Below are 23984 nucleotides of genomic sequence, written 5' to 3' on the forward strand. Positions count from 1 at the left end.
TAAAAAATACATTAACCTGGGTCAGGAAAACTTTTATCGATTCACACGGGGTAAACAATATTAACACATCCAAATCGGAGTAGCGAGCAAATCTAAACTCTACATATTCCTACATAAACTCTACATAAACTCTACATAAACTCTAAATAAACTCCACAAATTGACCCTTGCTCACCATAGAGTCTCCGGTAGCTCAGTGGTTAGAGCATCCGTCTAGATCACGGAGGGTCGTGGGTTCAAGTCCCATCTGGGGCACGGATTTTTTCTATTACACAAAAAATTGTTTCATCTTTACATGCTCACTTTGGAGGTTGGTTGGCCGCATCTTGATATGCCTTAATGTGACAGCGTGATGCTGTTAGGGAGTTTTCACAGGTGCTTACCAATACATCAGTTTTGAATAAACAATTCATTTTCTGCTATGCTCACCATGATTTTGAGCACTACATGCACTACTTTACACATAAATCCACGATTTCCCCATTATGAGCACTAACTCCAGGTGTACCGTAATTACAATCTTGTAGACTTGCATGAACCTGTACATGCGCAAGTAGCGTAAGCGGCGCGTAGTCTCAGAATCGCCTTTCTAGGGCATTAATGAACAACAACTAAACAGCTAGTCATTTCACTCCCAAGATCTAATCGGTTAACTCTTGTTACTGACTCTGGTACAATTTTTATGATATTAGTTGCTATAATCTGGTAATTGCTCACTGAACAAGAATTTCCATTGTATGGAATTTTCTTTAACCCCTTCATTTGTCTGCTTGATATCGTATTGATAATGTTGGAGAAATTTTGTGCTAGTCACTCATGGGAGTTGAAAGGCTAAACAAGTTAATAGATCCCGACTAGAAATTACACTTCTCAATTACTGCTCTCGGTCTCCCTGCCTGTACATGTCTTCAACACATAGAACTCTCTGCCTTTACAATAAGAAAAACTGAATTCTTAAACAAATTCAAAGATCGCTTAAAATCCTTTTTACATCTGAAGGATGCTAATACATTCCTATAATTTACTAGTTTGATAAATATTGGTGCTCGCTAAAGACACTTCGTCCGTCGATTGTAACAAAGGAAACTTCTCTTTATAGAACAAGTAAGCTACTGCGATTCGATGCTTGGTAAAAATTAGATTTTGCTTCAGTAGTGTGTTCATCGAGAGCATGATAATAGGTACTAAATTTAGGAGTTTGGAGAACACTTGCGTTGCCAGATCTGCATACGGCTACGCCTCGAGCCAGAACTCCTACTCTCCAGTTACCTGCTTGTTGGGTGGAAACGTACAACTAAATTGTCTTCACAATTTTTACTATGATGTAATGCTCGAATAGCCGGATCACGTCAAAAACTGTCGGTTATGGAGTACAATAAACGTACTTGACTCTTAAAGTTTCTGAAACGGTTTTTAGAAAACCAGGAGATGCGAAAGAAATTCTACAACTCTGTGTTGTTTATCAAATTTTCTAGAGCATTCTATCAATGACTTCAGTTGTCTCGTAAAACTACCGCGCAACTACCACGCAAAGTTTTCCAACTATATTAATACACTTCGTAATTATAAGCTAGGACTCGATCGCGAGTACATACCTACATACATACATACATACATACATACATACATACATACATACATACACCTCCACATACATACATACATACATACATACATAGATACATACATACACCTCCTAGAGAACAAAAAAGACAACAACAAAAACAACAACAAAAACAAAACAAAAGAAAGCTCAGAGGGTATTGACTGACGAAATAGAATCTCAATGTTTTCGAGATTACTGTCCGGCATGCTTTATTTGCTTTATTTGCTTTATTCGAGCATAAGAAGTCGAGTGAGGGCAAAAATTATTTTGCTATTTTTATGGGTAGAGATTCGCTAAAAGGCAGCGACAAGATCAGTAGAATTAGATTAACCATCGGCAGATCACAACTTACACCGGATAGGAAACTGTCCGTGAATATTAATCATAATCTTGTAATCAGGGCGAAAGACAAAGTACTAACTCCTCTTGTTCAGTTATGCTCATGAATACGCGTTAGGAAGTAGGCATCCCTGCGGAGGGATCAATGAATATTTAACATACATTATTTAAAATTAAAGCAAATGCAAAGAGGTCGAAGCTGGTGTAATATGAGGGTATTATGGATCATTGCAAATTAGCCAAACTTGTGACTTTTTTTTTGAGAGTCTTTGTAATTTGGCTGAGTGTATTGTGTAAATACGATTCTGAACAAATATGTTAATAAAAATCCAGTTAGTTTGTTGCTAGAATTTTCTTGAAGGGTAAAATGCCATCTTTTCCTTCTCGGCGAGAAGTTTGGGGATTCCAGTCGAGAGTTTTTGAAGTTCTTTCACTTTAATCGTGTAGCAAAAAATTAAGCTATGGAGCAACCAGTTAGTTAAAGTGCATTTGAAATTTTAGGTTTTGATAAAGTTAGAAGAATATTTGTTGCGTTTAAAGCTTCCTCATCATTTCCTCTACAAACGCTTCTAACAAATCAAAAATCTGGGAATTCGCCTGGTGTGGCGCTATTCGACGGGAGGGGAAAATATTTCAGTTTTATTTGGGTTCACAGGCTTTTATGACATAACTTAGACACAACGTGCGCTCTGATCGGCCAAACATCTGCGCCTCGTGGTTTACAAACTTTTCTCGTGTTTTCCGGTTTATCAGCAGGTACACTGATGGAGAGTGGGGTTTGTCGCTTGATCCTTGACCAATCAGAGCGCGAATTTATGCTATAATATCAGTTATGAATTCGCCATAAATTCGATTTATCAAATATTGGTACTTTATAAAGATGATGACGTTATCATTTATTCATTTGCCCACCCAAACGGCCTTTGGCTCAGTAACTTGGGTTCCCAGGCAAACGGATTAGTCATGTTTGTCGTTAGAGCCCTTTGCCCAGCTTATCCTATATATATCTAGAGCGAGATGCGTCAATGCAATAACGTCAGCATCTCTTTTGAGCAATAAATGTTTATCTATTATATTCCGTTGCGAGAGCAACGAGTTACTTTAAATAGCTGCGACACTTTGCTCAGAGACAAATTGTGTTGGTGGACCCTATTCCCCAGCCAAAGCCACGTTACAGTCAAAGGTTGAGTACAACAAGCACAAACCATTCTACTACATTGCCGCTTTTCTTTCTCATCTTGATTTTAAATGCCGGCAGCGCTATTTGACTATTTGACCGAACGATACAAAACAACTGTACGGGTAGGGTATCATTCTTAAACCACCCAGAACAACGAACATATTATTTTTCTTATCACTATATAGTAAGAAAAATCTCTTTTTAAATATTTATCGCACGACACACGTGGACATTTCCCCCCTCAACCATATTTCATCTGGCTTTGCTTAGGGTTGGAGCCGTTTTTTTCAAATGCTTAGTGGCCACGGTCTATCTTATAGTCAAATTGTCACTATTACTTTAAAATTCTCAACTACCATTAATCATACAGTAAAGGTGTAAACTATCATAATAATAATAAATAAAACTGATCGACTAAAAAGGAAAATGATAATACCTATAATAATAATAGTTATAATAACAGTGACAAAAAATACATAAAAATGCACAAAGAACAAGCAAGCAGACACACGGGGCACCTTCTGCAAAACACAATATACACGATAAGGATAAACTAAGCTTTATAATATAGCGCACGTGTTTGCCCTATCTAAGTCCTATTGAGCCACAATGAACAACATCTTTATTTACGCACGCCCGTGCGTAAATAAGATGACGTGAGCTTTTTTTGTTTTGTTTTCTTTTTTTTTTTTTACTTGGCTGCAGAGTTTCCGTCCTGTTAAGTTGCAGTGCAGTTTTCCTTTCCTTTAAAATGTGGAAGAAACTAGCTAAGAACTGCCCAATTTTTCTATCGGCATTGACTTTTTAGGTCCTGATCTAACAAGCAGAAAAAAGAAAGCCGAAAAAAACTCGCACGTTGCACGTTTCACAAATTTGTTGGACCGTTGAGTTTTAAAACATTCTATTGTGATACTTGACTTCATTTAGCTTTGATTTTCTCCATTTTTCCCGGCCATTTATTTTGAGCTTTTTATTCACAGTTGTCGATTAACTGGATCAAATGCACTCGCTTAAACCAAAGGTTAAATGTGGCCTGCTTTTGGCCAGCCAATAAGGACGTTTGTTTACTTTTTTGTGCTTTGTGCGAGTTTTGCACTCTATCGCAATAGAAAAGATTCCTCGCACAGATCCTTGTTGTCGCTCTGTTATAAAAGAATCTGTTCATGCTATTAGCTGTGCGTATAACGAATTATGGATGCACGCGGGAAATTTGGAGAGCTCTCAAAAAGATAGAGTAGCTCGAGGCGCACCAAACTTTCCGCGTGCATCCATAACTCGATAAACGCACACTAAGCATGACCAAATTCTTAAATGATAAAGCGTACAAAGGAAGGGCTAAGGGCATAACACATTAAGTTATCCAACAAAATTTCTTGATTAATTAACAGTGTCTAGATTTTAGATTAATCGATAAACATCCACATAGTAAACTCGATATTCATAACAAAAGATAAGATGTTATAAGTGGAATTAGAATATATTCGTTGGAGAGATGTTTGAAAAACCCAAATAAATTATCGCAAAGTTTCTCGGGCTTTTTAAATAGTCTAAAAGGCGATTATGAATGACTCCTTGCAAGATTAATGAAATGAAACAGCCTGAACTACGGAAATAGGTCTATGATCAGTGAAAATAGATATGACACGCATTTAAAAAAAGATATGACATGAATAATTTCCATTTGATCGGAACAATTGCAGAAATCATAAACAGATTATACAAGAGTTAATCAAAGGGCTGCAGATCATAATAGCACAATCCTAAACAGATTCATCGAAATATTGTTACACCCTGCAGCTGTTTAATACAGAGCACAAAGTGTTTAATTTCGATAATTTCCTCATCGGATTTTCTTCCACAAAAAAAACTAAGTGAAGGAATTTAATGATAGAAAGGAGTCTTGGGACATACAAGATGGGGGTCATTATTAGCTTGGCTAGGGGGAATATAGATAGTTGCTTGGATCCGGAAGATCTTAGTTGCCAGGCTTAAATTAGATGATAACCCTGTATATCGCGTTTGGTTTTGAGAACCCCACTGAGTAATTTCGAAGAGAATTTTAAGACCATCGCTTTAGCATTTATACTAGTGCCAGTATCACTAAAGATAAGAAAAAAAGCTTTCCATTTTATTTCCACATCCTTCAAATAATTCGATAGTTATACACATGGTGATGTCGTGTACATATCTGAGAGGACCACCGGTAAGCATTATCAAGTCAATGGCTTTCGTTTCTTTATCTGTCTGGAATGCTCATATTCTAAATATAGAACGGATATTCATTCGCTCTTTTCTTTACTTTTTCCTTTTTGGTTACTCCAAGTGTTTTCGTTGATTTTCCATAATTCTGTTCCGCTTCCAAGATCTTTTTGGCTGTTGTTTATTCCAAAGTTTGAACATTTTACTCGTAAGGTCAGTAAAACGCTCTCACTCGTTGAGTTTCGAACGTGGTTTCGGGCGATTTCGTCCGTTTTGGGAATGTTTTGTCATGGGATGAGACGAAAGTACTGGCTATTGTTGTGACAGCAAAATATTCAGTCTTCCATAGTCAGTTGGCCAGCGTGCCCAATCCTCTTTGCCAATAGTGGCACTATAGAATTCGCAGTAAGTCAAAGAGCCTCTTACTTACACTTATTAATCAACTCTAGTCAACTCTCTCCGAAAATTCTGTTCGATATATATGGTAAATTCCGTAGCATACGACGGTCATTTAGAGTCGGAGAAGAGAGGTTAGAGAAGTGAATTTGCGAGAACAGAGATTGCAGATGACTGAGAAAGAATTGTCGATGGAGAGTCTTATTTCTGATGCCTTTCAATAAGCGTGCTATGCTCTACAGCTACTTTTCAGCTAAATACACGCTACCGACACCGCGGAAATACGTTTTGGTGACGTCACAGTGGTCAGTGGTCATCAACATTAGGCTGCCAAGCGCTTCCATGTGTTTGTGGACTGAGTTCGATGAAAACATCGGCCTTTTGCATGGTTTTAAGTCGGAAAATATCCATGATACTTCTCCCTGTTTATTATGGTTGATCTTTTGAATGCCTTTTTAATACTAAAACCACTTCTTAACGAATAGCGGTACAGGGGAGTCTTTTTGTTTGGAGTTTTGTGCTGTTTGCTGACTTTAGCTGGCCGTCGTTACGAAGTGCGATAGTGGTTCGTCAGTCGCCCTCGCCTTCAGAATTGTCAAAAACAGCGATAGTTTTCCAGACAAAGCAAGAGATTAGTTCTGTAAGATAATTTTCCGGCGAGTCTGAAGACTGGTTGGATTTTTAAGTGTTATTAGCATGAAGCGATACACGTAACTATTGAGTTGTGAAAATATTCACACTCACTTTGCGCCGACGTGCGGTGCCTTTTCATTTTGGAAATCATTCGCTTCGTTGAAAATTTACTTTTCTAGACTGATTTTTCGCCATTCCACCTTTCTGATTTTCTGTGCTATTAAGAACGGGTGTCCGTAACGCTCGAAACGTCAACTTTTGTCATCGTTACGGTGGCCAATTTACCATTTCAACTTTGTTGATATATCCAAATTAAAATAGGAAAACATTTGTTCTTTTTATATACTTGCAGTTTTATTAACAAGTTATCTCTCATGACAGAATAACGCCTGACTTAAGCTCATATAATCGTAATGTTTATAAAGGGAGTGGAAATCGAAGAAATTGTGACTTGTTTGTATTTGAGACTGCCCAACATGATTGGTTCATTTACAATTTATCTTTAATTAAGTCTTTATTGATATTAATCGATTGTAGATCTCCATTACTTGTCCTTGGTACGTTTGCTTGTACTTGTTACTACAACTGCTACTTTAATTTCCCAAACAGCTCTATTTGTTTTACACGAAAGCATTTTCAATGAAACCCACTTTTTTATTATGATTATTATATTATTATTTACATATGATACACGATCCTCGCAGTAGATAGCGCTATTTAAGCAAAAGCGAAAATCAGACCTGAAAAAAATCAGGCCTGTACGGGATTCGAACCACTGACCTCTGCGATACTAGTGCAGCGCTCTACCAATTGAGCTAACAAGCCATATATTCATATATCTCATTGTATCTGATTTATCACTTTCATTTTCGCGCGTTCTTATTTTAGAAACGTAAATAGAAAATGACCCCTACCTTTTCCTCATTACGTCATTTAGAATCTTCGAGTCGATGTTTTCAACGGAACTTCTATTCTTAAAACGCGTCTTAATCTATGTAAAGTGAATTGGGAAGGTGTTTTTTTCTGAGTCGCACAGCGATCTTGGTTGATAATTTCCGTACATCTTCAATATCTAATGATAAAAATAAGCGAAAGAAGTTTTACACTACGTTTCGATGACGCCATGTCATCATTTTCAAGTGAAAAGAGAATAAAATTTTGACAATTTAATATATACCGTGCAAGGCGATAAAGCGTAAAGTATGCATGCAAAAAGTGATTATTTAAATAAAATTTAAATAAATAGTTTTGGGCGTATGGAGTCTGATTGTGTATTCAAGCATGGCCTTTTCTTCTTTATGAATAACATTTCATAAATCGATGAGACAGTCCAGTTTCCGTTACACTTCTTTATCACTATCAATATAATTAACAGTGGCAAAAAGAGAAATTTAGGAATTCAAAAGACTTTGCTGGAACAAGGTGAAAAACTGTCATAAGGAAAGTCTTTAGCTCAAATGTAATTCACGAAGTGCGATAATTACGTTGTTTTTAAGTAGGCGTAGGTCAAACAGTGGCCCTCTTTGTCTATTTACGTCAAAGGTGTCTTTGTTTTATTGTTAGTTCTCATTGATAAACAGTTGTTTTTTATGCTTCCAGAATGTTTGGAGGTATGTGATAAGATATTATAAGGTATAAGTATATGTAAGATATCTAAAACGTTGTAGCAGAATCAGCTGAAGACTGCTGCTAAATCATGGTTCATTGACTATTCTTTCCAACTCGTCGTCAACAAAGTAAGATTATAAATGTCTTTTATATTCTTTTCTAGTTGTTATGATAACCCTGTCAGCTTGAATTTCCAACGCGCAGTCCTGTCCTTAACATTATTTTTTGTTAAATTTGTCATGTATAATTATAATTGTGCTTTCTTTCAGTGGTCAAATTGAGTACAATATCGATGTTTTCCCTATAACTTTCGTTGTTTTCTTATCTCAATTTATTGCTTTCTTATTTTCTCTCTGTCGCACAACGTTGAAATCGACTAATTTTTCATCACCTGTCACATGCCAACGTTGGTAGCACTTACTAATTCGCGGTCCAAATATTGCTGCTGTCACTTTCCATTTTATTGCTGCAACAAAGATTTTGAAAGGGAGAGTCTACGTCTTGTCTCCCTTGCGAATCTACTTTTCGATCTTTCGCGAAAATAGAAATGAAATTGCCCCCTTTCTAAAAGTCCTTTGTCACAGATATTACTTGAATCTCTGTTTTCAAGTCTGCTACAGTCATCACTTCTAGAAAAAACATTCATCGTGATTCGGCTAGTTACCAAAAATATTTATATATTTTTAACTGTAAAACGTAATATTCTTAATCACTGCTCTATGCATGCATCGATGGCGAAAATGAAATGGCAAGATAAACCTTTTCGTATACTGAAAGATGGCGAAAATTACATAAAGATATTTACTTTACAACCTTGTCGAGGTATATCAAGTAGATAAACCCAAGGTAGAAAAGATTACATTTATAATCAAGCACTGCTAAAAGAAGGCACTACATTTTTTTTTTAATTTTATAATTTCCTGAATTTACTGCTATTGGTGATCACGGTGACAAATTCGCATAAAATCTTTCCAGATCTTAGATCAACACAATAACGTTTGGACAAGCTCTGGCAAACGCCAGCTTTCCTAGTTTTCTTGTTTTGAATTGTGCTTCGCTAATTTTGCCTGATATATTTTGAATAATTCACTAGGTGATTGGTATCTTGACGGCAGCTTCAGATTGACAAACGTTAAAATTGATTGATTGATAACTGGCACATAATATGTTCTTTGTCGAAATTGCCATGGTTGAAGATGCTAACATTGTATGAGCATAGCAACGGCCTATTTAGTTAAATAAAAATTTGCCTTCCCTTCGGGAAAACGTCTTATGCAAATATGTCAGTGTGTTTGAAAAGCTTCCTCTTCGCTTTTTTTGTCAACGCTAAAACGCTCAGCCAAAGTTTTAAGATGTAGCGCGCCAAATACATCGTCTTCAGTTGACGGTTGACATGACAGTAAGGATAAAGTTTGTGTTTAAATCTGTCCAGAGGAACCCTTTTAAAAGGGATAAGGCCTTAAGTAGTAGGTTAATGTACAAAACAGCGAAATGTCACTTCCTGTACATTTTCACTGGAGCTGGTGATGCTTAAAGCAGTCAGTGTAGATCACACGCTACGATCAAAGTCAAGAATCAATCAAACTTCGCATATAATTAGGATATATCAACAAAGTTGAAATGGTAAATTGGCCACCGTAATGATTACAAAAGCTGACGTTTCGAGCGTTAGCCCGACGAAGGGCTAACGCTCGAAACGTCAGCTTTTGTAATCATTACGGTGGCCAATTTACCATTTCAACTTTGTTGATATATCCAAATTATTTCGTTACTCCCACCGACGCAGCCCCAAACAGTTTCTTTCGAAACTATCAGCCTTTATTCATTCGCATATAATTAAGCTATGTGATAAAGGTAACTCCTCAACTGATCTTAAAATTTATTCATAAAAAAACATGCAATTTAACTTGATGGCAGGATAGTTATCGGCGTTATGCTCTCTGAATGATTTGCTTCCCCACGATTTAATTGAATCCAAATCAAAACACGCAATTCTTGCGTGCTAGTGATGAATAATGCTTGGAGAAACTCGCGTGGGGGTATTTCATGGAGCACGTAGCACTTAAAATTGCTTTGCGTCAACGTAAGTCACTTGAAGGTTTCAGGTCAGCTAGCCAGTCCATCCACTATCCTTCAGCAACCGGTTGGCTATTCACTTCCTGTCTTCTTTGAACGAGTCATCACCAAAGTAAGATTTTATCCTTTTCCTGTTTCTTGATATTAATCACAGTGACGTTAACCTTAGAGGGAAGTAGCTAGGGATGGCAAAAATATAACCACCCATAGGTTCCTGCTTCTAGTGAAAATAACATACGACCTATTATGTGATAGAGGTAACTCCTCCACTGATCTTCTTTATTTATCCGTAAAAAACTTGCAATTTAACTTGATGGCAGGGTAGTCATCGGCGTCCTTTGTTCTGAAATAATTTGCTTCCCTACGATTTAATTGAATACAAATCAAACACGCAATTCTTGCGTGCTAGTGACGAATAATGCTTTGAGGAATTTGCGTGGGATACTTCATGAAGCGCGTAGCTCTTAAAAGTGCTTTACGTTAACAAAAGTCACTAAAAGTTATCAGGTCAGCTAGCCTGCCCATCCGCGACCATTCAATAACTGGTTAGCTCATCACTTCCCGTCTTCTTTGAACGATTCATCACAAAGTAAGAATTTATCCTTCTCCTGTTTCTTGTTATTAATCACAGTGACGTTAACCTTAGAGGGAAGTAGCTAGGGATGGCGAAAACAGCCACCCATAGGTTCCTGCTTCTGGTCAAAATAACATCTGACCTATAGAATAGAAATCACGCTTTTTCAAAAAGAACTGCAAGAGGCTATTCCAAGGTTTTGAGATTAAAGATGCTCAAAACGAATAAGCGTTTATTTCAATGGCCACTCATTCTAGAATTTTGCCTGCTGTATTAAACCCTGACCCTTCAGGGGAAAATGTCGTTCCGTTAAAAAGTTTTCTCTGTTTTTGTACATATTTGGTTGGTAAGAAATATGAACCTGAAATATGGAAATATGAGCCTGAAATATGAATCTCATTGACTGACACTAAGGGATGCGCTAAGACTTTTCGTCCCGCTAGTAATTACCAATATTACCAATAACATATTGGTAAACTTCCTCAATTTTGAAGTCTCTGAAAGAAACTTCAAAACTAAGGTAGTTTTAAATTTTCTTTCACGCCTGTTCCGATATAAAATGCCTTTTATTGCATGGAAATTGAACACGTCATCAAAAAAGATCACGTAGCTGTGAAATATTAAAGCGATTTGCAACAAACATGTGGCTGCGGTAGATTGTCCAGCCTACCCGCATGCTACAGCTTCTACTATGGCTGCTTTATCGCATTCTTGAAAGAGCTGTTACCAATGTAGGACTTGATGTTTTTCCAGTTTTTAATTGTGTATTGTTTATTTTATTTTATTTTATTTTATTAGCTTCGCCCTGAGGATTACCAAAAAAAAAAAAGAAAAAAAAAAAGAAAAAAAATGAGGAAATACAAGCCTAGTAATAAGTAATAAGAGCATATAATACAATTATAAATAACTTCAAAATTTGGGCAAGGACACCGCAACAGCTGAGGCCAATTACTGCGGACCCAGAAATAAAAGTATTTAAAAGTATATAAATAATATATAAAGTATATATGATAGATATTTATAAATATATGAAGTATATAAAAAAGTAGCAATTTAAAGCACATGCAGCAGCTAATTTCTTGGTCTAAAAGCCTGGCTGTGTTACATTTCAAACAAATGCTTTTGAGGCTCCTTGAAGAATCCGGGTCATAGTTTATTGCTAGAGCCCGCGAGTAATAACCGTAAAGAAAAGATTTAAATTCCTCAAGGGTAACGTTATCTAGGTCAAGTCTACTAATAAGCAGGTTCCAGGTTCTAGTGGTTCTAACGAAAAAATATTTCTGAAAGGTAGAAGTCCTGCATTTTTTAGGCACAAAGGATTGAGAGCTGATTACGGATGTACGGGTCCTATGCGCGCATTCGCGCACGAAGGGAACAACGGACGGATCTAAGTGAATCATATTCTGTGTAGCCTTGTAAAAGTAAACTAGATCTAGTAATTCGTGCCAGTAGCACACAGGAAGTTGGTTTACAGACATTAGTCTTTCTTTGTAACAGATATTTGTTGAAAAAGGTAAGCAAAGAATGAATTTGGTGGCACGTCCTTGGATACTTTCCAGTTTAGAAATTAGTTTAATGCTTTGGGATGCCCAGACCTGGGTTGCGTCGCCACGATGAGCACGAACTAGCCCGAGGTATAATGTGCGCCTTACGGATTCTTTGTCACTCTTTGTTAACTATTGAATGCCGACGTGTTTGACTCAAACGACAAAGTATTTTCGATATGCAGTCGTCTTCGACTTGATTGAGTGTTTGGGTGCTAGTAATAGATTAGCCCGAGGTACAGGCTTCTTAATAGAGCGACTGCAATCACTTCCTCGGCCGGGCCATCTTTGAATTAGAACTATAGTTGGCGTTTTGGGGAGGGGGGGGGATTGGTGGGGTAATTGCCCACCCACTCCTTTTTCCTTATTTTTGACTGTCGCTTACCCGCTTTGTACAAATTTACTTCTCTTCCCAGCCTTCCGCTGCTTTAAAAATCAAAGATGGCGTTATAACCTTTACGTTAATAGTACTGAGCATTGGCCCGCCAAAATTACACCTGTTTTGTTGGCTACTAAAAGATGTCTCTTTATAGCAGATTAAATATAACATCATTGGAAGTTGTTATTATCCGTAGTTCCATACAAAATCCTTTTGATAAGCCTTGAGATAGAAAACATTTTGTTAGTGTGTCAGATCCTTTCCGATCAAGTAAAACCTTTCCTTTGCTGATTTTCAAACTGTTTTTTTTTTTCAATGGGCAATCCCTTTTACAGGCTCTAGGAACCACCACGACACTAACACTGTTTAACGTTTCATGATGACTCCAGACTCTTGGTTAGGAGAAGTGGCAAAGTGCATATTATTATTGACTCTTACCGGCGTTTTATGGAGTCTTCCTTTGGTCAGAGGCGAAACGTGTAATTCCAACTTAAGAAGTAAGTAATGAGCATCTCTATCTTTTTTTAAAAAGATAGAGTGCTTAAAAACTTTTTTTTTTTTATCTAATTAATCTATTTCTTGATTTAAGCATTTGTTTTTGATCCACGAGTTTTCTCTCTTGCACAGTTAGACCCGTTGTCGATATATCTTCAAGTCCAGAAAACAACAAATTGCACATTGGTGCCTCCATAACCCTGACTTGTACAGCGGAGCCCAGGAAGATAGACTCAGGATATATGGATAGATGGGTTGATTATATCGAGTGGTACGATCCACAGGGTAGACACGTTGGAGCTAAATGCCTACAGCCCTCAAACATACATGCTTATAAACTTAAGTTAAGCTGTCTAATGGTGCTTACAAATTTGACACTTGAAAACTTTGGCTCTTACACTTGCCAAGCGGGAAATGGTTATGCAAAACACTGCACAAGGAGTTCATTTGAAATAAGGATCCCAGGTAAGCAAACCAGGTTTATCAGAAATTTACATAAAAATAGACATCCCGTTTTCTTTAATACAAAGGTAGATGCTGTGTTTCGCTGCGATAGAAGATTGTTTTGTTTTGTTTTGCTTTGTTTTGTTTCTTTTTGTTTTGTTTTTGTTTTGTTTTGTTTTGTTTTGGTTTGGTTTGGTTTTTTTGGTGAGTTGTTTAATTAAGGAAAAGGGAGCGCCAAATAATCAGCATCTAAGAAACTCCTGGAATTTATGGACACGCAATTCCAATATGTATTTCATTGCTAAAGGAAATTCTGCAAAGCTCCTTCCTGTGACTATTGGCTGACAGCAATTGAAACGCACTGCTCAAAGAAAGAAATCACTGCACCACATGCATTCAAATGAGTAGATCGATATTAATTTGCAGATGTCCATATACCTGAGATTCTTGAAGGTCCAAGGAACCAAAGTGTCCTGATCGGCTCCAATGTTACTTTTAGCTGCACTGCCAAGGGTCTTCCGAGGCCAACTATCCATTGGATAAAGGTCAATACTTCACACATTTTACGAACCAACCCCAGAGCACGAGTTATTCAAGACGGCCGAACGAATCGCAGCCAGCTGTTGATTATAGGCGTAGAGATGGAAGATTATGGAAAATACCAGTGCATTGCAAACAACAGCTTTGGAAGAACTCAATCAGGAGTGGTTGTCTTAAACATAGGTTAGATGCTTTTTAAATAAGAGGGAAAATAAGGATCTTGACGAGGGTTGCTCCTAGGACTTACTTTTGAGATCAAAATTGCGAAAGTCTTCTACACCTCTTTCTTCATCATAAGCTTTTTCCCCTTTTTTTTTTCATCCCTATCTATAAATCATCGCGTCACATAAACTCAAATAGTTGCTTGGATGTGTATTTGCAGATGTCCAAAAACCTGAGATTGTCGAAGGTCCAAAGAACCAAAGGGCCTCGATTGGTTCCAATGCTACATTTAGCTGCACTGTTAAGGGCCTTCCGAGGCCAACCATTTATTGGATAAAGGACAATGCTTCATACCCTTTACAGTCCAACCCCAGAGCAAGTGTCATTCAGGAACGCAACGCTAACGACATTCGTAGCCTGCTCTTAATAACAGGAGTACAGAGAGAAGATTATGGAATATATCAGTGCATTGCAAAGAACAGCGCTGGGAGAAAAGAATCAGGAGTAGTTTTTCTAATCCCAAGGAATTTAGGTGAGATTTATATAATAAATGAATGTAGATACTCGCTTTAGCTTGTGCCTTTGGCTAACTTCATTCATACAAGTGAATATTCGCAAAAAAAAAGCTATTTCAAGAAATTCCAATGAAAAGAGCACGATTTTCCAAATAAAGCAACTTCATTTGGCTCATTTTATAGTGCGTTTTGCTTTTATGTTCCCATGGAAACAAAAATTTTGATGATAACTTAGGTTGAACGCCTTGAGTACATTTAAAAGAAACAGTGTCACATTTACTCTTCTTATCTTAATTACCTTGAGAAATCCCCTCTCAACATAATATTAATTTATTCTCACCTTTGCAATAACATTTGTGTTTTTTTTTCTTTTATAATCACAGAAAAGCCAGAGATAGTCGAACATCCAAAAAACCAAACTTATTCTATTGGTTCCGACCTAGTTTTCAGCTGCACCGCCACGGGTCTTCCACAGCCAAACATTACGTGGATTAAGAACAATGATCCAAATGTTACAAAAACCAATCCAAGGTTAAGAACCATTCTTGATTTAGATGACACAAAATCCCACAGCGTGCTGCTGATAACAGGGGCGACGAAGGAAGATGCAGGCAGATATCAATGCTTTGTAAATAACAGTGCGGGAGAGAGGACGTCAAATGTGGCTTCTTTACACATAAAGGAAGGCGAGTTATTAAAATTAAGGGAACAAATCGTATTCTTTCCTGAAAAAAAATTTATCGAAGTCATCAAAATTGAAATGCAGTCCGTATAATCAAAACGCATGAATTTGCACTGACAAAACAATGCGTAAACATTTTCAAACTTCGTTTTGTTAGACTAGCTACAGATTTAACACTTGATTACACGTTTGGATTGCCTTACCTCAATATTCTTCATGCGTGCAAGTTACAATTGACTTTCGCAATAATATTTCCCACCCTACGTCGCGGTCTCGACTTCGACTGGAGGGAAACTATCGAGGGAACGCCATTAAAATCAAACTGCCACGCTTGAACAGTTCACACGTGATGGAAAGAAACTTAAAATGAAAAATTAAGTTTTACATAAATATAATGATCAAACAGACTGAAAAAGAAAACAAAAATACCATTGGAAATAACTGAATTATGCTATTCAACTCGTACGACTCAAAATACTAGGTATCTTTGCCATACAATATATTCTGTTAAATCGTTCTTCCCGCACTTTTCTGCTATCTACAATTATGTGCATATTAACACCCAGCGTTAAAACATCAACTCAAATTAGAACGTTCGAGCGTGACTCGGGTGTTACTCTCGACTGTCCTGGTTACACAAGTGGTGGTAACAACCATTACATTTTGTTCAAGTATGATTGATAAAGGGACTGCCTTAACTTTTACGATTCCGTAGTGTTGTCAACGGACATTTGGTTGAAATCGAACACTCGTGATGGAACAGTCCATCACCCAATCACATAACATATAACTAGATAAATCCAATAATCACATAATTGATTAGATTGACCATAGCCATGGCATGGCATTCCAAGCAGGGAATTTACCACAATGTGAAAAGCTATCATTTCTAGAGCTTTTAGGTGTGTATTTTTCAAAAACTGTAATGGTTAAGCATTAGAAGACCGAAACTACAAGGCCCTCTTTCAGCGATCTGAATACATTTTGGTTTTCCTGGAAGCTGTAGCAGTTGTAATTAATTGATGAAATTGGACTTTACATGGTTCTGTTTTTTAGCATTTTAAATCACTGTCATGAAGGTTGTAGGCCATTTAGTTTCTAACTTCGTTTGAATTGTATCTTACAGCAATTACACCAGTAAGACTACAAGAAAGCTCAACCATTTACATGGCGATAGCAGTCGCAGTATCTTGTGCTGTGATAACTGTGCTTATCAATGGTGTTTTGGGGCTTTGGTGGTACATGCGTTGTAAACGTGGTAAAAAGGTAAACGTTCTTTCTATTTTTTTTTTCTTTTTCCTTTTTATGGAATGGATAAGTGGAAAAGGAGGCTTTTGAAAACGTCGAAAATCGTATATGTACTGTTGCTTTCATTTACATTTTTAACGTCTTATCGGGGACGACAGACGAACACGGTTCAATAGGGATACTTTTTCAATGAGAACGGAGTAGCGTGGACAATTGAGATAAAAAAGAAAGCGCTACTATGGGTGAAAATAGTTTGCTTCACTTAGTTTGAAACAAAAAGGACACGTTTGAAAACGCCTAAGTGTTCGTGGAACCCAAGTATGCTTCTTCTGAGGTGTATGTAGTTGTTTACAGTTATCTAAAACTTAAAAAAAAAAAAAAAGAACTATTTTATCCATCACTCATTCGCTTCCCTTTTACTTTGAAAACTACTGGAGCGCTCTTGGCCGTAAATAGAAATTAAAAAAAAAAAAAAAAAACAGGATTTGAGGAAGATAGACAACAACAAATAATCAAACAAAGCACAAACACGCCTCTTGGGTTACTCGTCACAATTTTTTTTTCCTTTGATAAACCGCAGCTGGAAGGGCAAAAGAAAGTCGCAAGGGTCCATATGAGCAACGGCAAGTACGAAACAGTCTTCTTTACTCAGGATGCTGTAGAGACCCCGTCACTTGGAACCAAGAGCATGGGAAAGGTCGAAGAAAAGCTGCTTTTGTTCCCAATGAATAACGGTTTGGAGGAACTGTGATCGTCCGGGCGACTATTTCTAATAAGACACACGGAATTTTCCATTTCTGTTTTCTATTTTCGGTTTTTTTTTTTCTTTTGCCTTTCCTTATTGAAGTTCGTTTTCTTTTGTTTGTGGACTTGAATGGATTCATGTAAATTCGTTTGCTTGCTGTCCTCATGTCCAAATGAGCCAGATTGTAAATCTGCGTTATCTTTTGAGTTAAAATATATGAGTATCGGTATGTGGGCTTGGTATGTATGTATGTATGTATGTATGTATGTATGTATGTATGTATGTATGAATGTATGTATGTAGGCCTCTGACTCCAAGACTGATGTAGGTGACAATGAAGAAACTAATGCCAGGAAAGGGCTGTTTTATCATTCAGATATCATATCTAAGCATGCCTTGTTCGTTGTAATTACTGCAGATTTGATGTGTTTCCGATATGTTCCTGATCGCCTGACAAAAGAAACATTCTTCTCGTATGCTTAGTTAGTCTCGATCTGTTGTTGCTACAAGTTGCCGACATTTCTTTGGAAGTCCAATCGTTGTCTACAAGTCAGATAAGGTGGTTGAAACGATATAAAATCTAGTGATATATTATAAAATCTAGACCATTGTAATCAAACTCGAGTAAAGTTTCAACTACATTTGTTGGCTTGCAGGTCTGTCTGAACTTAAATGAAAATGGCTTAGGCGATGCTTTAAGGAATTCCTAAACAGTCGGGTACTTCCGTCGTGCTGCGAGCTGTCTAGACAAAGTAAGGTACAGAAGGGTGTGTGACTTTACTACTAAAAAGGATGACACTTCTTACATGCGCCAGTGCAGAACGGCGCTCAACGGTCTCTTAAGGCTTTACTTACACAAGCCCAGTTTGCTCTGTACCCCACAACGAATCAACGGATAGAATGCTTAATGATGTATTAATAATGCACCTAGAGCTACCTCACCCTAAAGAAAATTAGATTAACACACGAGATACACCTCAATGCAGGGTATAACTATCAAAGCTAAAACTTGTTTAGAAAGTAGTACAAATGCTGCAAAAAAATCATTTTCGTTCCATAAGGGACAAGTACGCCTTGAACAAGTGTCATGGAGTATTAACTATTCAGTAAACAACATCACAACATCGCATTATCTTCTACAGAAATATCGAATATCAATAAATGCAAATTGCTGTACAAGAGCACAATCGCTCGCTGAAATGTCTGAAAGGTCTCTTTAGTATTTCCGTGTTTTTCGAATATCTACCAACCGCCATAAAGTCAATATTGATGATTGTACAGGAATGCCGGCTCCTGTCGATTCTTTTCACCCCTTCCATCCCTTCCATCTCTTTCCCTCATTCCTCTTTCTTTTTCTATTTTGCGTTTTTTTTGTTTGTATCTTTTGTTGTTGTTGTTTCTTGTTGTACATTTGTTGCTTTCAAGTAACTCAAACTAATGTAAATAAAAAACCTACTTTGAACCAAAGAAGTTGAAACTATCGCATTAAATAAAAAATACATTAACCTGGGTCAGGAAAACTTTTATCGATTCACACGGGGTAAACAATATTAACACATCCAAATCGGAGTAGCGGGCAAATCTAAACTCTACATCAGTTTTGAATAAACAATTCATTTTCTGCTATGCTCACCATGATTTTGAGCACTACATGCACTACTTTACACATATATCCACGATTTCCCCATTATGAGCACTAACTCCAGGTGTACCGTAATTACAATCTTGTAGACTTGCATGAACATGTACATGCGCAAGTAGCGTAAGCGGCGCGTAGTCTCAGAATCGCCTTTCTAGGGCATTTTTGAACAACAACTAAACAGCTAGTCATTTCACTCCCAAGATCTAATCGGTTAATTCTTGTTACTGACTCTGGTACAGTTTTTATGATATTAGTTTCAAGAATCTGGCAATTGATCACTGAACAGGCATTTCCATTATATGGACTTTTCTTTGACCCCTTCATTTGTCTGCTTGATATCGTATTGATAATGTAGGAGAAATTCCGTGCTAGTCACTCATGGGAGTTGAAAGGCTAAACAAGTTAATAGATCCCGACTGCAAATTACACTTCTCAATTACTGCTCTCGGTCTCCCTGCCTGTACATGTCTTCAACACATGGAACTCTCTGCCTTTACAATAAGAAAAACTGAATTCTTAAACAAATTCAAAGATCGCTTAAAATCCTTTTTACATCTGAAGGATGCTAATACATTCCTATAATTTACTAGTTTGATAAATATTGGTGCTCGCTAAAGACACTTCGTCCGTCGAGTGTAACAAAGGAAACTTCTCTTTATAGAACAAGTAAGCTACTGCGATTCGTTGCTTTGTAAAAATTTGATTCTGCTTCAGTAGTGTGTTCATCGAGAGCATGATAATAGGTACTAAATTTAGGAGTTTGGAGAACACTTGCGTTGCCAGATCTGCATACGGCTACGCCTCGAGCCAGAACTCCTACTCTCCAGTTACCTGCTTGTTGGGTGAAAACGTACAACCAAATTGTTTTCACAATTTTTACTATGATGTAATGCTCGAATAGCCGGATCACGTCAAAAACTGTCGGTTATGGAGTACAATAAACGTACTTGACTCTTAAAGTTTCTGAAACGGCTTTTAGAAAACCAGAAGATGCGAAAGAAATTCTACAATTCTGTGTTGTTTATCAAATTTTCTACAGCATTCTATCAATGACTTCAGTTGTCTCGTAAAACTACCGCGCAACTACCACGCAAAGTTTTCCAACTATATTAATACACTTCGTAATTACAAGCTAGGACTCGATCGCGAGTACATACATACATACATACATACATACATACACCTCCACATACATACATACATACATACATACACCTCCAAGAGAACAAAAAAGACAACAACAAAAACAACAACAAAAACAAAACAAAAGAAAGCTCAGAGGGTATTGACTGACGAAATAGAATCTCAATGTTTTCGAGATTACTGTCCGGCATGCTTTATTTGCTTTATTTGCTTTATTCGAGCACAAGAAGCCGAGTAAGGGCAAAAGTTCTTTTCCTATTTTTATGGGTAGATATTCGATAAAAGGCAGCGACAAGATCAGTAGAATTAGATTAACCATCGGCAGATCACAACTTACACCGGATAGGAACTGTCCGTGAATATTAATCATAATCTTGTTACCAGGGCGAAAGACAAAGCACTAACTCCTCTTGTTCAGTTATGCTCATGAATACGCGTTAGGAAGTAGGCATCCCTGCGGAGGGATCAATGAATATTTAACATACATTATTTAAAATTAAAGCAAATGCAAAGGGGTCGAAGCTGGTGTAATATGAGAGTATTATGGATCATTGCAAATTAGCTAAACTTGTGATTTTTTTTTTTAAAGTCTGTAATTTGGCTGAGTGTATTGTGTAAATACGATTCTAAACAAATATGTTGATAAAAATCCAGTTAGTTTGTTGATAGAATTTTCTTGAAGCGGAAAGATGCCATCTTTTCCTTCTCGGCGAGAAGTTTGGGGATTCCAGTCGAGAGTTTCTGAAGTTCTTTCACTTTAATCGTGTAGCAAAAAATTAAGGTATGGAGCAACCAGTTAGTTAAAGTGCATTTGAAATTTTAAGTTTTGATAAAGTCAGAAGAATTAAATCTCTGTCCTATTTGTTGCGTTTAAAGCTTCTCATCATTTCCTCTACGAACGCTTCTAACAAATCAAAAATCTGGGAATTCGCTTGGTGTGGCGCTATTCGACGGGAGGGGAAAATATTTCAGTTTTATTTGGGTTCACAGGCTTTTATGACATAACTTAGACACAACGTGCGCTCTGATCGGACAAACATCTGCGCGTCGTGGTTTACAAACTTTTCTCGTGTTTTCCGGTTTATCAGCAGGTAAACTGATGGAGAATGGGGTTTGTCGCTTGATCCTTGACCAATCAGAGCGCGAATTTATGCTATAATATCAGTTATGAATTCGCCATAAATTCGATTTATCAAACATTGGTACTTTATAAAGATGATGACGTTATCATTTATTCATTTGCCCACCCAAACGGCCTTTGGCTCAGAAACTTGGGTTCCCAGGCAAACTGATTAGTCGTGTTTTTCGTTAGAGCCCTTTGCCCAGCTTACCTTATATATATCTAGAGCGAGATGCGTCAATGCAATAACGTCAGCATTTCTTTTGTGCAATAAATTTTTATCTATTATATTCCGTTGCGAGAGCAACGAGTTACTTTAAATAGCTGCGACACTTTGCTCAGAGACAAATTGTGTTGGTGGACTCTATGCCCCAGCCAAAGCCACGTTACAGTCAATGGTTTTCTGAGTACAACAAGCACAAACAATTCTACTACATTGCCGCTTTTCATTCTCATCTTGATTTTAAATGCCGGCAGCACTATTTGACAATTTGACTGAACGATACAAAACAACTGTACGGGTAGGGTATCATTCTTAAACCACGCAGAACAACGAACATACTATTTTTCTTATCACTATATAGTAAGAAAAATCTCTTTTTAAATATTTATCGCACGACACATGAGGACATTTCCCCCTCAACCATATTTCATCTGGCTTTGCTTAGGGTTGGAGCCGTTTTATTCAAATGCTTAGTGGCCACGGTCTATCTTATAGTCAAATTGTCATTATTACTTTAAAATTCTCAACTACCATTAATCATACAATAAAGGTGTAAACTATCATAATAATAATAAATAAAACTGATCGACCAAAAAGGAAAATGATAATTCCTATAATAATAATAGTTACGATAACAGTGACAAAAAATACATAAAAATGCACAAAGAACAAGCAAGCAGACACACGGGGCACCTTCTGCAAAACAGAATATACACGATAAGGATAAACTAAGCTTTCTAACATAGCGCGCGTGTTTGCCCTATATAAGTCCTATTGAGCCACAGTGAACAACATCTTTATTTACGCACGTCCGTGCTTAAATAAGATGACGTGAGCTTTTTTTTGTTTTGTTTTGTTTTTTACCTGGCTACAGAGTTGCCATCCTGTTAATTTGCAGGGCAGTTTTCCTTCCCTTTAAAATGTGGAAGAAACTAGCTAAGAACTGCCCAATTTTTCTATCGGCATTGACTTTTTAGGTCCTGATCTAACAAGCAGAAAAAAGAAAGCCGAAATAAACTCGCGCGTTCCACGTTTCACAAATTTGTTGGACCGTTGAGTTTTAAAACATTCTATAGTGACACTTGACTTCATTTAGCATTGATTTTCTCCATTTTTCCCGGCCATTAATTTTAAGCTTTTTATTCACAGTTGTCGATTAACTGGATCAAATGCGCTCGCTTAAACCAAAGGTTAAATGTGGCCTATTTTTGGCCAGCCAATAAGGACGTTTGTTTACGTTTTTGTGTTTTGTGCGAGTTTTGCACTCTATCACAATAGAAAAGATTCCTCGCACAGATCCTTGTTGTCGCTCTATTCTAAAAGAATCTGTTCATGCTATTAGCTGTGCGTATAACGAATTATGGATGCACGCGGGAAATTTGGAGAGCTCTCAAAAAGATAGAGTAGCACTAGGCGCACCAAACTTTCCGCGTGCATCCATAACTCGATAAACGTACACTAGGCATGACCAAATTCTTAAAGGATAAAGCGTACAAAGGAAGGGCTAAGGGCATAATACATTAAGTTATCCAAAAAAATTTCGTGATTAATTAACAGTGTCTAGATTTTAGATTAATCGATAAACATCCACATAGTAAACTCGATATTCATAACAAAAGATAAGATGTTATAAGTAGAATGAAAATATATTCGGTGGAGTGATGTTTGAAAAACCCAAATAGATTATCGCAGATTTTCTCGGGCTTTTTTAAATAGTCTAAAAGGCGATTATAAATGACTCCTTGCAAGATTTATGAAATGAAGCAGCCTGAACTACGGAAATAGGTCTCTGATCAGTGAAAATAGATATGACACGCATTTAAATAAAGATATGACATGAATAATTTCCATTTTATCGGATCAATTACAGAAATCATAAACAGATTATACAAGAGTTAATCAAAGGGCTGCAGATCATAATAGCACAATCCTAAACAGATCCATCGAAATATTGTTACACCCTGCTGCTGTTTAATACAGAGCACAAAGTGTTTAATTTCGATAATTTCCTCATCGGATTTTCTCCCACAAAAAAACTAAGTGAAGGAATTTAATGATAGAAAGGAGTCTTGGGACATACAAGATGGGGGTCATTATTAGCTTGGCTAGGGGAATATAGATAGTGGCTTGGATCCGGAAGATCTTAGTTGCCAGGCTTAAATTAGATGATAACCCTGTATATCGCGTTTGGTTTTGAGAACCCCACTAAGTAATTTCGAAGAGAATTTTAAGACCATTGATTTAGCATTTATACTAGTGCTAGTATCACTAAAGATAAGAAAAAAAGCTTTCCATTTTATTTCCACATCCTTCAAATAATTCGATAGTTATACACATGGTGATGTCGTGTACATATCTGAGAGGACCACCGGTAAGCATTATCAAGTCAATGGCTTTCGTTTCTTTATCTGTCTGGAATGCTCATATTCTAAATATAGAACGGATATTCATTCGCTCTTTTCTTTACTTTTTCCTTTTTGGTTACTCCAAG

General features: G+C 37.1%; 1 protein-coding gene and 1 non-coding gene across 2 annotated transcripts; both read left to right on the forward strand.

The window, feature by feature from the left end:
- The first annotated feature begins 181 nt into the window (after positions 1–181).
- On the forward strand, positions 182–255 carry Trnas-aga (transfer RNA serine (anticodon AGA)). Its single transcript has one exon. It is a non-coding gene; the product is annotated as a tRNA-Ser (tRNA).
- Positions 256–12856: 12601 nt separating this feature from the next.
- LOC148740790 (roundabout homolog 3-like) lies at positions 12857–18565 on the forward strand. The gene is made up of 7 exons (XM_088740943.1): positions 12857–13031; positions 13162–13494; positions 13900–14196; positions 14396–14707; positions 15074–15376; positions 16499–16638; positions 17201–18565. The coding sequence occupies exons 1-7, from the start codon at positions 12911–12913 to the stop codon at positions 17369–17371; spliced, it is 1677 nt and encodes a 558-aa protein (XP_088597069.1). The 5' UTR covers positions 12857–12910; the 3' UTR covers positions 17372–18565.
- Positions 18566–23984: the final 5419 nt, after the last annotated feature.

The sequence above is a fragment of the Stylophora pistillata genome, chromosome 1, assembly GCF_964205215.1.
Source record: "Stylophora pistillata chromosome 1, jaStyPist1.2, whole genome shotgun sequence".
NCBI lineage: Eukaryota > Metazoa > Cnidaria > Anthozoa > Scleractinia > Pocilloporidae > Stylophora > Stylophora pistillata.

Excerpts from the sequence above, each read along its gene's own strand:
- LOC148740790 (XM_088740943.1), top strand. The coding sequence starts at position 12,911 with ATGATGACTCCAGACTCTTGGTTAGGAGAAGTGGCAAAGTGCATATTA. Across the intron at positions 15,377-16,498 it reads TTCTTTACACATAAAGGAAG|CAATTACACCAGTAAGACTA; the intron begins GCGAGTTATTAA and ends TGTATCTTACAG. Across the intron at positions 16,639-17,200 it reads GTTGTAAACGTGGTAAAAAG|CTGGAAGGGCAAAAGAAAGT; the intron begins GTAAACGTTCTT and ends GATAAACCGCAG.